We start from the raw sequence: 12,581 nt of genomic DNA, 5'->3' as shown, positions 1-12,581 counted from the left end.
CTGCTGCGCGGCCCTCGGCTGCCCCCTGCAGCCGCCGGGTGGGCCCTGCAGCCCGGCCGCCCCCGCCCCCGCGCCGCCCACGCCCCGCCCACGCCCCGCCTCCGGATTGGCGGCTCCGGCGCTCGCCGGCCGGCCGGCTTCCGCCACCCCATTGGCTGCGCCCTGATTCCTCGGCCCCGCCCCTTTCCCCGGGTCCTTTGATCACGCGCCGCCTGCGCTTCCGGGGCGCGGGAGCCAGCCGAGGGCGTTGCTGACCGGGCTGCCGCGGCGGGAGGTAAGGCTGGGCCGGGTTGGACGGGCTGCGGCGCGCGGGCGCGGGGCCACGCCTCGGGCTGCCGGGCTGCCAGGATGCCACCGTCCGGGGAGGCCCCTCCGCGCTCCCCGAAACCCCCTCCCGCGGCCTGAGCCTCCATCGTGGGAAGGACCGCCCGCTCTCCGTTGTTGGTCCGCATCCTCGGAGTGACCGGACACCCTCCCCACCTATGCATGTCCCTCCATCGTGGGACGGTGAGCACGCGACTCGGGCAAACCTTGGTGCCCCCACGGAGACCCGGGCAAGTAGCTCGCACCTTGCCCTCCGATGGAAACCCAGGCGAACCGGGGTCAGGGGCCTCGGGGCTTGCGCGTGCAGCCGCCACGAACCGTCTCCTTGCATCTGACGGTGGGCAGTGGGGGCTGACCCTCTCCTTCACCTGTCAGCGCAGGCCAGGGGAGGAGGGACCTGGGCGGAGCCCCGGGGGGGGGACCAGCGGGAGGTGACATCATCTCACAGATACAATCCTGCGCTGCCCACTTGTGTCCACCCTCGCGGCAGAGAGATGTGGGAGAGGGTGTCCAGGTTTTGTCTGGACAGGTACCAGGGACGAGGAGGGCACGGACTGAGCTGGGCCTCTTCCCCACCTCCCAGACCACAGTGCAGGACCCTCAGGTGTTTTCCCTAATCTGTTTCACTTGAGATTGGCTCAGTGCCTCAGAAGGTCTGGGGCAGGAAGTGGGAATCTACCTCTAGTCTTTCCCCAGGAGTTGAGATCTGCAAATAATTGGGCCAGCTCTGGACTGGGTTCCATAGTGCTTTGGGGGTACGAGCTGGGCAGGACTTGGGTCCTGGGTTTGGGCCTTCCCTTGGTACTCTTTACACCCAAGATTTGCCTGGTCCTTGGAGTTAGGCCAGCACACTGACCTGGAGGAGCCCCTGGCCCAGTACCTGACCCAAGTTTCCTGGTATCTCCAGCTCTGGGGGAGGGCTCCAGAGCCTTGATGTCACCCTGGGTGAAACGGTTAACCTCCCTTCTTCCTCCCCAGGGAGCCCAGTGGAGGCGCCCTCCCGAGGCACTACTCCCATGCTGACCACCCAGCCCTGCGGCTGCCGATGTCATGAGTAACACCACAGTGCCCAATGCCCCCCAGGCCAACAGCGACTCCATGGTGGGCTATGTGTTGGGGCCTTTCTTCCTCATCACCCTGGTCGGGGTGGTGGTGGCTGTGGTAAGGAGTCCCCGAAAGCACACACAGATACCCACAAACTTTGCTATGACAGGGCTGGGTGGGCCTGGTCCAGCCTAGACACAGCATCTCTGCTGTCCTGCTGTGACGGAGTGGAGGGTGTGGAGGTGGGGCCGTCTTGCCTGTGGGCCATTGTGGGCCCAGCAGCCCCCACAGTGCTGTCTCTGTTACAGGTAATGTATGTCCAGAAGAAAAAGCGGTGAGTGTCCCCACCCCTAGTGCTGCCTCCTCTGCACTCTGCTTAAAACTTCTTCCCATAGACCTGAGTTCTCTGCATATGTCTGCTGCCCCTCAGCCATCTTGATAGGAGCCTAGAATTCCCCACACCCCATTAGGGAGAACCCCCTTTAGAATCAGGCATGTATACCCTTAGGGCTGTCAGCTGCTTAAAGAGGAGCTGGATCCCTCTGGCCTGAGCCCCTCTTCTATTTCCCAGGGTGGACCGGCTTCGCCATCACCTGCTCCCCATGTACAGCTATGACCCTGCTGAGGAACTCCACGAAGCTGAGCAGGAGCTCCTCTCTGACGTGGGCGACCCCAAGGTGAGCATCCTGAGCAGGGAAAACCAGGCAGCTGGACACTAGAGCCTGGCCTAGCCCTCCCCATCTGGGCTGACTAGTGGGAGCACCGTGAACTCCCAGGGGTCAGAGCCCAGCCCTGTGGTGTACTCTCCCCTGCAGGTGGTACCCGGCTGGCAGAGCGGCTACCAGCACAAGCGGATGCCCTTGCTGGACGTCAAGACATGACAACACCCTGCCCCGGCCCTGATTTTCAGACCGTAGGGCCCTGGAGCGCCCAGCTGCTGCCCCTCCCAGGAGCCCCGGCTTCCCAGCTGGGTACTGGGTCTCAGGTCCTCCCACCCATCCTATCCGCAGCGGCGCCCTTAATCTTTGCCTAGCAGCCAGCCCCCCATCACCTCATTCCCACCCCACTTCAGTCCCCATGGGCTGAGCTTGCCACCCACCCCCAGGCACTAAGGAGGCTCATCTGGAGGCAGTTTGGCCCTTTCCGTGGGCACCACCTTCCTCTAGCTCTCCCCGACTTGGCTTTGGAGTTGTTTCCATGGTGACAGGGCCGATGTACAGCGTTCTGTATGTATATTTTGTAAATAAATTGTTTTGTGGCTAGAGGTGTGGCTGATGAGAGTGTTTCGCCTCCCCAGTAGCCTGCAGAGCTGGGCAGGGTGCCTCCAAAGGGCCCCCCCCACAGGTAAGACTCCAGTCCAGAAAAGGATATTTTTTTTATTCAAGTAACTGCAAATAGGAAACCAGAGGGGGGGCCCCAGGCTGGGACAAATAATGGCTCCCTCCTCCCCAACAGAACAGGGGGAGAAGGTGGCCCCTACACCCTCGACGGTCAACACAGCCCCCCCTCACTCTGCTGCAGCATCCTAGGGGCAGAGCCCCACCTTCCCTGGAACTGGGGTATCGGCCTGCTTTGCCCAGGCCCCGTCCCCTGAGAGCATCTCGGGGAGGGGGGGGCGGGACAGGCGGCGATGAGGATGAACATTTGGCGCTGGTAGCAGCAGCAATGACAGATGTCGAAGAATGGAACATTGAACAAAAAAACAACACAACTGTCCAGAGGTAGTTTGTGAACAGAGGAAAGATGGAACCAGAACCTTGGGGGCTGGGGAGGAGCAGAAGGGGGGGAGTGGGCAAGGCTAGCTCCTTGTTATTAGTGCCCCATGTGAGGAAAGGGGAAACTGAGGCCTAGAGTGAGAGCAGATGGGGGGGAGGGGGCTCAGACCCCACCTACCTTCCTTCCAGTACCCCAAAGGGGACTGCTCGACCTAGTACAGGGACTAGGGGAGGCGAAGGAAGAAAAGTGGGTGTGAGCCACACCTGGAGAGCAACACAGGTTGGTTGGGGGCGTCTTGGCCAAGCAGCCCGCTCCACTGACCATACCTGCCAGTACAGTGGAGTGGGGCCTTAGAATGAGATGGGGCTCGGGCCCCTTAAGGCCAGGGGGGCCCACCTAGGCCCCTGAACGGGATACCAGAGGGAAGAGTGGGGGAGCAGAAGGGATCCCCAAACCAAGAGCCCAGACAGCAATGTCCCCACCGCTGACAGCAGGGAGGCAGCAGATGCAGGTTGCAGCTAAGTGGCAAGTCAGCTTTGTCCAGGAGGGCAGGTGTGTATACAGGCGGAGGGCTTACTGGGAACTGAGCCCAAAGGAAAACTGCTCCCCACTCGGGCCTCGGGGACCCCGCAGCGGCTGGTGTGCTGTGTAGTGTGTGGTGGTGAGGGTGCAGGTGGGTGGCGGCAGGGAGGGGTGGTGACGCGTGGGCCTAGGGGCGGGGGCGGTGGGAGCGGAGCTGTCCAGTCCCAGAAGGAAACTGCTCCTGGGTGAGGGAGCAGGCGGCACGGCGCGGTCACTGCTCACTGCTCCTCCTCCGAGGACTCCTGCGAGATGCCCTCTTCTTCCTCCTTCTCCTACAAGGCGGGCAGGGCCATCAGTACGAGTGCCAGGCCTGGCCCCCTCCTCCTCCACCCGAGCTTGAGGGGAGGGAGGCCCAGGTCAGAGCCCCTGCACTCGATAGCTCTCCAGAACAGGGATGAGTCAGGGCTGAGTGTGTGGGTGACTCAGCAACCTCCAGAGCCCAGTTTCATTCATAAAAAAAGAAAGAATTTAAAGGGAGGGAAACAAACCACACACATGCTGCTCTCTCAGAGCCAGGCCCCTCTGGACCACGGTGGGGCGGGGGGGGGGGGCGGGGGGGCCGTTGGGGAGACCTGCGGAGCACGTCGTGCACTGAGAGCCAGGAAGAGAGGAAGTGACTGCCTCTCAGTAGGAGAGAGGAGGTGGCAGGCGGGGAGTGGGGGGGGGGGACGGGAAGCGAAGGGGTGACTGGAGGATGCACGAGCCCCCCCTGGTGGATGCAGGGGAAGCAGGTGGCCTCAGGCCTGTGGACTGGCCCCCACAGGAGGTCTGACCCCAGGCCAGGGTGGGGAGGAAGGAGAAGTGTGTGCCTGCGGGGCTCACTCACTGGGCGGGAATGCTGGGACACCACATGGGCCTTCGGCCCCCGTGCCAGGCACAAACTCCAAAACAACTTGTTTCCGGTTACTCACTCCTGGGCTCTGGCCAGCACCCCTCTAGCCCCCCTCACCCTTGTGGCTCAGCTCGAGGAACGAATGCATCCAGAAGCTGAGGGAGCAGGTTGGGGGGTAGGAAAAGGTCAGAGGGAAGGCTAGGTGACTCTAACTACAGTGAACCCCTAAAGTGGTCTCCCAACTCACATCCACCACCAGTTACTTGAGGGCCCAGAAATGGACATGCCTCCATGTGGAGGCGCCTCCACACGGACTCCCATCCAGCAGAGCCCAGCACCCAGGCTGAGCTGCTGCTTCTCCCACCCTTGGATCGTGGTGGGGTCCTCTCCTCATTTCTACATTGGGCAGACTAGATGCCCTCCAGGTTCCCCCCCCCAGGGGGGGTCTGAGTGTCCTACTATAGATACAGAAAATAGAAACCCCTACACTAGGTCTGACCTGGTTAGGCTCAGACCTCAGCTCCCTCCCTACTCCTTTAAAGGCCTGGGTGGGACCTCCCTGGTGGTGGTGGTGGTGGTGGTGGTGGTGGTGGTGGTGGTGGTGGTGGCGGTGGTGGCGCAGCCGCGGTTGAGCGCTGGGTTGCGAAGCTGCCTGCAGCTCCGGTTCGATCCCCGGCTGCTTCCCAGGCCACAGGAGGAGGGTCCCACAAGGTGCGCAGACCTCTCCTGCCGCCCGCTGCTCCCCTCAGCAGTGTACTTCATCATTCTGCCTGCTCTGCTCCCTGCTCTGGCTCTGGTGAATTCTCTCACCCTCCCGCGCTTCTGACTGTACCCAGTGCTTGTATAAATAAATAAAAATAAATCTTTAAAAAAAATAAAAATAAAATAAAATAAAATAAAAAAAAGGCCTGGGTGAATCCCCTCAGGGCCTGGGTACAAGGAATTGCCCATGCTTCCAGCCCCTGCAGACCAGGGAGAAGCCCTTTCTGTGGTGGGTGTGCAGATGAGGCTTCACCCACTAACACCTTCCCCACAGAGCCCAGTCGCAACCCCTGCCCCTTCACCTACCAGTTTTTTGGGTCTGCCCCTTGGTTTCCTCCCTGGAGTTGTGGTGGTTTTCTAGGCAGTCAGAGAAAAGATGCACTATGTCAAAGATGTTCACCCAGTGCAGTATCCCGGATGATGAGGGGGAGGTATATAGGGTCTCACTACTCACCTCTGCTCAGGACTCACCCCAGTAGGTCCACCCGAGCCCAGCTGGGGATGACTGGCCAGCCACCATTCCCCCAGCATACACACACGCCCCCCACCCATGACTCAGAGGATATGAGTCGCATTTCAGAATAAGTAAAATAAAAAGCAAAACTCTGAAGGCTGATGCCACCGTGACTCTGACCTTCACCCATATCCTCCGGGGCTCTAAAGCACCCCAGGACAGAATGTACCACTCAGCCCGAGTTAGTGGAGCTGTTTCTTCCTTCTCCCCACCTTGCCTTTCCCCAAACCAGGAAAGCTAGAGGACATCTGACTTTTCACCACTGTCCTAGTGTCCCAGGCAGGCCCACCAGGCCCCAAAAGTGAGGCCTCAGCCATCACCTTATTTCCCCTAATTAGAAAGACCCACTGCCGTCCCTTATTCCAGAAGAGGCACCAGTGGCCCTTCTCAGACACCCCCACAGCTGTACCTGTGGGGAGAGGGCCCTGAACTGTCCACCGGGAGGGGCCCCTCAAGCCTTACCCGAGTCTTGGCAGCACCCTTGTTTTTGCTCCCCTTTGGTCGGCCCCGAGGTCTCTTAGGTGTTGGCACTTCGCTGGGCTCCTTCTGTAATGACAGATGGGCAGTCAGGGACACACGTGCCCCCTGCCCCACCCCCTTCAGAAGACAGAGCCCCTCTGCCCACCCCAGCAGGGTTAGGTCAGCGAATCATCACCCAGGAATGCACAGGAACCACAGAGCTTAAGTCTTAGGACTCATTCACAGTTCTCAGTTTGACCAGCTTTGGCAAAGCCCCTCGCCTGGCTTCCCCAGAGGCACAGAATGACAAGCTGCCAAGAGGACCTTGGGGGCAGGTCTGCCCACATCCAAGCAAGACAATGATTGAGCCTCAGCTTCTTCATCTGTAAATATTGCTCAGACTCACCTTGCAGGGCATCATGAGTGTTAAAGGAAGAATGTGTGCTTGCATGACAACTGGCCAGCACTGTGCCAGGCCCCTGCCCAGCCTCCCTCAGGTGATACATGCTGGCAGCCGCTGGGGGTACAGAAGAGGATCTCCTAGGAGGCTTCTAGAGGGGCTTCCGGCCTCTACCTGCAAACTAGAATCCCCCTGGGCTGCCTCCCAAGAGAAGGAACCCCAGAGATCCTTGTTGTTGTTGCTCCTGAATAAGCCAGGGTCAGAATAAAATGCTTGTGCATAATACACAGAAGCTGAGCAGTGAAGGCACATCTGCTCCTGTTTCTGGGGGGGCTGTCGACTCCTGACACCCCCTCCACTGATCCCCAATCAAAAGGCATGTATGAGAATGGGAGAGGCCATGGGCGGGCTGAAAGGATGTGTGTGTGTGTCCCCCAACACTGTGGGATGGCACAGGGGCAGCTGCATTCCACACTCCAGGCTCCTTCTCGGTCATGCCACAAACTGGTCATTACAGACACCCCTCTACCAGACAGCGGGGGACGCTCGAGCTCTGATGCACAACAACTTCCTGATGTGTCAAGAGCTCCTGTCCTTTCTTCCCCAGCAAAGTAACTGGGCTTCCCCAACAGCTGCCCCTGTGCTCAAGGACACTCACTGAGAGAAACCAAGACCTCCATTACATGACAGCGCCCCACAGCCTGTCTGCCACACCCAAGGGTATCCGCAGGTGCCAGGCTGGCCCTCTCACCCTGCAGGACCTTAGGGTAGGACCGCACCACAGTTCTACCAGCAACACCCCAACATTTTCCACTTCTTGGGCTTCATTTCTTTCTACAGAGCCAGGGGCAAAGCCTAGCCCAAGGTCACTCAAAATGAGGCCCAGGAATGAGTGCTTTTTGACATCAGTGACATGAGGAAGTAAGAAACTGACAAGCATTTAGAAGCCTCTATAGTAAACTGACTGAGCAATATCAGCCAGGACAAGTCTAACCCAAACCCCAGACTTTCAGGTGCGGATTTTCTGTTCCTACAACTCATCTTTACGTTTTATACCCACACTAGTCCAAATGGACTGAAATACAGGGTAGGTGTTTTACCAGTGTAAGCGCTGGTCTAGATGACCACAGGGCCACTTCTGGACTCTGTGGCCCAGGCTCAGAAAAGAACTCAAATGCCTTAGCCCTCTCTTCTCTCCTGGGTGGTCCCAGGAGGATGTGACCAGGACCAGCATGTGCTGGGGGCACACAGACTTGTATGGGGCGGACACATGTATGCAGGAATGATTTTGCACCCCTCCGTTCCTGGTTTTGCCTGCCAAAATGCCGCTACCTCCCTAGCCCAAAGGGGTAAACCGAGGCAAAGGTTCAGACACCCACCTGACTCCCTACCAGCGCCGTCCCGGGACTCACCGGAGGCTGCTTGCGCGGCCTGCCTCGCCCTCGTTTCTCAGTGCCGTCCTTCTCCTGCTTGGAGGCCAAGGGCTGGCTGGACTTTGAGCTCGACTCACTCATCTTCCTTTTTCTACAGAGCAGGTGGAAGAGCAATGGCTGGGATGCTGGAAGGCAAGAAAAGTGGTTTTAAACAAAACGTTTTGCCTCAAGAGCCACCTCCTACCTATCCCCTCAACACCACCCTCAAACTAGAGGGCAGGAAACTCCCTTCCACCAGGGCGGCACAGGAAGCCCACCCTGCCCACGACAGGCCAGTACAGTACAGCCTAGGAAGCTGCCACAGGGCGGTGCTGGGCCACTGGCCCTAGTCCGTGCCTGCTGTCCTGTTGAGAAGGGCTCTCTGTTGTCCTGTCACCAGCCTAGACCTGACTGGGGTGAGAATGGCCTGGGCAAATAAATGTGGGCAAGGTGACGGTCCTCGCACTGCCAGGGCCCTCTCTCTAGCCAGTTGCTGTCACTTTTCTCTTTAGGAGGAGAGAATGAGCCCTGGGCAGCCATGGGTATCAAAACCTCCTGCCCTCCACCTTGCTGCCCATCTGCTAAGACCCATGCTTAAGACCAAGTAAGAGGGCCAGCCTTGACAATGCACAACCAGCATGGGCCAGGGATGGTGCCCACCCACCATTTTGCCCCTGCTATCTTCCAGGGAATGCCTGGGGGACTCAAGTTGGTAAGAGACTGGAAGAGGTTGGAAAGTGGCTGGAATCAGCAGCAGCGGGTGAGGTTGGGGAGTTCAAAGCTGAAAGATGGGTTTTCTCTCACCCCTAGGCCCACCTACTCAGATGAGATCTTTCCCTTGGATAACAGCTGACATAAGGGGTAGGGAATTCTCCAAGATGGACCCTTTGAACAAATGCTAGCTGCCCGTGGAACGTAGCAAGGCAAACCCTAAAAGCTTCTTGGTCCTTTTCTAGTCTTTTCTCTTCTTACAGACCTGCTGGGTTTAATCAGCCTCGCTAATTTGGAGTTATCTAAAACCTCCACTGTAAGGAGCACCTGTACCCGGGTTTGGGAGCCTCTTCTAGAGGATTAAAAAGGATAAAGGGCCCCCCAGCATCTCCATCCCCCCAGTTATTACTCCCAAGTCATTGTGACCTGGGAAGCCTATGGGCTCCACATATTCTTGGGTGGGCAAAAGGTGGGCCCAAATGGCTGCACTTCTGAAAGCCCCTCCATCTGTGAAAATGGGGGTAATGGTAAGGCACCTGCCTCAACCAACTCTCCACACCACTGAGCATCAAACCGGTAATTTAAACATTCCGCAGACTCTGCAGCACAAGTTCGATCCCAGCTGGCCAGGGAGCAACCCACATGGTGCAGCAGACCTCTCCTGTCTCGCCCACTGCTCCCCTCAGCAGTGTATTTCGGTCAGTCTGCCTGTTCTGCTCCCCACTGTGTCTCTGGTGAGTCCTCTCACCCCTGCCCCCCCCTTATCTCTGGCCTGTACCCCAGCTCTTGTATGCATAAATAAATCTTTAAAATAAGTAAGTAAATAAATAAAATGCTTAAAAGAGAAATCTTCACTGATAAACATAAGAACTAAAACATCTGAAAATGACTTTTGGTGCCCCCCTTCAGATATGCAGTTTCCAATTTTAACCCAGAGAGGAGAAAATGTTTTTAGCAAAACTTGTTATCTCTGGAGGGCCCCATGGCTCCCCATTCTCAAGCCTAGAGATGTTCCAGACAGCAGGACTTTGCTTGGTAATTATCCCATTTTTTAGTATTTCAGTCTTGAAGACCCTTTTAAACAAGGTGGTTGGTGATTTATCGTGCTCCATCATTAGTGGCTTGGCCTGCTCTGTAATTACAGGCAGTGATTAGAATCTTATATTACACCACAGGTTCCCCTTCAAACTAAACATCAAAATTAATCAGCTAAATGAGTGCTGACCTCACCTGAGGTCTGGTAGAGCCCCCCTCACAGAGGGGGCTCCAGTTGGGGAAGTCAGTCCCTGATCCCAGAGAGCCCGGCTGGCTTGTCTGGGGATGATCCAGAGAGTCTCCTTGGAAGTGCTTGCCACCCCCCCCTCCTAGCTGCTGGGGACCCTTAATCCACTCGCTGCCGCACCCCCGCCCCCCCCCCCCCCCCCCCACCAACTGAATGGGCCTGAGGCCCTCTCTATGAGACCAACAAATGCTTGTCTCTTCCACCTGTTTCTAAACATCAGCGAGGCTTGGCAAAGTCGCGTTTAGGGCCCAACCCCTTGCCTCAGTTTGTAATGAGACTTTTCTGGCTTCAAGTTACTACACTCCGGATACCGTACACTCAACGTGTGCTTCGCGAATGCTACGGGAATCTGCAGGAAAGACCCTAGATTATCATCACGGGGCACTCTTGTTTTCTTAAAAAAAAAAAAAAAAAGCCCAGAGAGGCCTTCAGATATACCCAAGGCCACACAGCAAGTAGGTTAGGCAGGATGGCGACCCGGACGCCACTTCTCCTCCCGCCCGCAGGTTAGCTTAGTCCCTGCCGCCCCCGCCCAGGGCCAGCTCTGCTCGCGTCCCGGCCGGGCCGTTGCAGGTTGGTCGGCGAGACCAGGGACCAGGGCGCGGGGGAGGGGCGCAGGCCGTTCTCGTAGGCGCGGGAAACCGGTGCACCCCGACCGCATGCACCGCCACGCGGGTGCACCCGGCCCCACTTCCTGCCAGAGGGGGCACCCAAGCCCGCCTTGGGGCAGGAAACCTGGCGCGCGCGGGCGCGGGGGATAGGAAGAAAGCCGCCTCCCCCCCTGCGCCCTCCCCGCAAAATAAAACCCCAGGAAAAGAACTGAAACGGGGAGTCAAAGGACTAGTTCCAACAGCGCCCAGCAAAGCTGAGAAACCAGTTTGTGGGGGCGGAGGGCTGGCCCGGCCCCGGGGGCTGAAGAGGCGCAGGCCTGGCCAGAGGTGGGGTCGGGGTGAAGCCCCAAACCCGGGCTGGCGTGCCGGCCTCATCCGCTTCAGGAGGGGGAGCCACCAGCAAGGCCGAGGGGGGGTAGGGCGGAATTGAGGGGCTCCTGCCCATCCCCCTCACTTCTAGAACTTCCCCAGGTTGCGTCGAGCGCCCGGCCCCCCACTCTCCCGCGGCGCCGCAGCCCGCGCCGCGCCCGCCCCCCCACACCCCGGGCCCGAGCTCGGGCTCGGGCGGGAGCGGCGGCCGCGCGAGGTGCACCGAGCCCCGCCGGGTGCACAACTCGCGCTCGCCGCAGCCGCGCGCCCCCTCCCCCACCGCGCGCCTTCCCCGGTCCCCGCCCCCGCGGGGCGCCCGCCGCGCGGGGGAAGGGGTGCGGGCGCCCTCCCGCGCCGCCGGGCCCGGCCGCTCGCCCCCGCGCCGCGCGGCCCTCCCCCGCCCCGGCTCGCGCCGCCCGGGCCTGGGAATAAAGCCGGAGGCGCGCGCGGCAGCCCCGCGGCTCGCGGGAGGGCGGCGTGCAGGCAGGGGCGCGGGCGCCCCCCTCCGCCGCCGCCGCGGGCCCGGGGACGACTCACCGCGAGCTCGGCCGCCGGCCTGCGGGGCGCGCTCCGGGCTGCCGCGGGCGACGGGCTGGGCGCTGGGGACCGGCCTGGCTCCGCCGCCGCCGCTGGGAGCGAATGCGGATCTGAAACCGGAGAGAGCCGCTCAGAGACCGCCGCGCCGCGTGCTCGCCGCCCGGGCCCCGCGGGGGGCCGCCGTGTCACGTCCAGGGGGGGCAGCGAGCTCCCCCCCCCGAGGATGCGAGGGGCAGGAAGCCGGCACGGCCCGTGCGCGGCCTCAATAAATAAATAATTCAATTAAATGAGAGATAGAGGGAAGGGAAGCCACCGGAGGGGCCGCGAACTCACGCCTTCCTGGAGCCGCGCCAGCGCCAGAAATAGCCCGGGCTCGGAGTCCCAATTAGAGGAGCGCAGCCCCGGCTCAGGGGAGCTTAAAAAGAGCGACCCAGGGGCACGGGGGACGGGCCCGCCCGCGCCAGCCGTGTCACCGAGGGGGCGGGGACATGCAAATGAGCCCGGGGATTTAAAAGGGCGGCCGCCCGCCAGCCGCCGTCGCCACCGCGCGGGTGGGTGCTTCCAGCGGGGAGTGGCGCGCCGCGCGGGGCGCCTGGGGGCGGCGCGCGGGAGGCCGGGGCTGGCAGCGCGGGGCGGCGGCCCCCTCCTCTCCGCCCCCGGCCGGGAGACGTGGGAGGGCGCGCAGAGCGATCGCCCCGGCGCTCGTCGCGGGGGAGGGCGTCCTCACTTGCCTGGAGCTGGGGTTTCCGGGGGAGTCGCCCCTGCGGGCCCCCGGGCGCGTGGGCTTAACGCCCCCCCACCGGCGCGCCGTTGCGGGCCGGCGTCCGTGCCCGCGGGGGTCCGGCGGCGGGGACGGGCGGAGAGGAAGGCGCCTGTTGGCCGATTCGCTGGCCTCCCCGACGCCCCCTCCGCCCAGATACGCGGCTGATGGCCCCCCCCCCGGGCGGACAGGTGTCAGCTTGTGCATTTCGGTGCCAACCCGCGTGGTTGGCTGGTGAAACACAAGTCTTGTGAAAAGCAAACGTG

General features: G+C 60.7%; 2 protein-coding genes across 9 annotated transcripts; one reads left to right on the top strand and one right to left on the bottom strand.

Annotated features, from left to right (window-relative positions):
- Positions 1–218: 218 nt before the first annotated feature.
- On the top strand, positions 219–2,643 carry SMIM29 (small integral membrane protein 29). 3 transcript variants are annotated; one of them, XM_037519541.1, is made up of 5 exons: positions 219–274; positions 1,303–1,485; positions 1,677–1,702; positions 1,940–2,045; positions 2,184–2,643. In XM_037519541.1, the coding sequence occupies exons 2-5, from the start codon at positions 1,375–1,377 to the stop codon at positions 2,247–2,249; spliced, it is 309 nt and encodes a 102-aa protein (XP_037375438.1). In that variant the 5' UTR covers positions 219–274; positions 1,303–1,374; the 3' UTR covers positions 2,250–2,643. The 3 variants fall into 3 exon arrangements, with proteins under 3 accessions (XP_037375438.1, XP_037375439.1, XP_037375440.1); XM_037519542.1 differs by lacking the exon at positions 219–274 and adding an exon at positions 349–507; XM_037519543.2 differs by lacking the exon at positions 219–274 and adding an exon at positions 568–928.
- Positions 2,644–2,706: 63 nt separating this feature from the next.
- Positions 2,707–12,003, bottom strand: HMGA1 (high mobility group AT-hook 1). 6 transcript variants are annotated; one of them, XM_037519537.2, is made up of 5 exons: positions 11,889–12,003; positions 8,013–8,191; positions 6,237–6,320; positions 5,567–5,617; positions 2,707–3,938 (listed from the first exon to the last, which is right to left on the bottom strand). In XM_037519537.2, exons 2-5 carry the CDS (start codon positions 8,145–8,147, stop codon positions 3,885–3,887), a joined length of 324 nt encoding a protein of 107 aa, XP_037375434.1. In that variant the 5' UTR covers positions 8,148–8,191; positions 11,889–12,003; the 3' UTR covers positions 2,707–3,884. The 6 variants fall into 6 exon arrangements, with proteins under 6 accessions (XP_037375434.1, XP_037375437.1, XP_037375435.1 ...); XM_037519540.2 differs by having other exon boundaries at positions 8,046–8,191; XM_037519538.2 differs by lacking the exon at positions 11,889–12,003 and adding an exon at positions 11,556–11,595.
- Positions 12,004–12,581: the final 578 nt, after the last annotated feature.

The sequence above is a fragment of the Talpa occidentalis genome, unplaced genomic scaffold (assembly GCF_014898055.3).
Source record: "Talpa occidentalis isolate TD23 unplaced genomic scaffold, MPIMG_talOcc4v2.1 talOcc4.2, whole genome shotgun sequence".
Taxonomy (NCBI): Eukaryota; Metazoa; Chordata; class Mammalia; order Eulipotyphla; family Talpidae; genus Talpa; species Talpa occidentalis.
The sequence above is the reverse complement of the archived record's forward strand: the minus strand, read 5'-3'. Positions and strand labels throughout refer to the sequence as shown.

What these genes read in the sequence shown, in the direction of transcription:
- SMIM29 (XM_037519541.1), top strand. Translation starts at nt 1,375, where the DNA reads ATGAGTAACACCACAGTGCCCAATGCCCCCCAGGCCAACAGCGACTCC. An exon ending in TCGGGGTGGTGGTGGCTGTG is followed by an intron (nt 1,486 to 1,676) that starts GTAAGGAGTCCC and finishes TCTCTGTTACAG; the next exon opens with GTAATGTATGTCCAGAAGAA. An exon ending in TATGTCCAGAAGAAAAAGCG is followed by an intron (nt 1,703 to 1,939) that starts GTGAGTGTCCCC and finishes TCTATTTCCCAG; the next exon opens with GGTGGACCGGCTTCGCCATC.
- HMGA1 (XM_037519537.2), bottom strand. Translation starts at nt 8,147, where the DNA reads ATGAGTGAGTCGAGCTCAAAGTCCAGCCAGCCCTTGGCCTCCAAGCAG. An exon ending in CGGCGCTGGTAGGGAGTCAG is followed by an intron (nt 6,321 to 8,012) that starts GTGGGTGTCTGA and finishes CTGTCATTACAG; the next exon opens with AAGGAGCCCAGCGAAGTGCC. An exon ending in AGGGTGCTGCCAAGACTCGG is followed by an intron (nt 5,618 to 6,236) that starts GTAAGGCTTGAG and finishes CTGACTGCCTAG; the next exon opens with AAAACCACCACAACTCCAGG.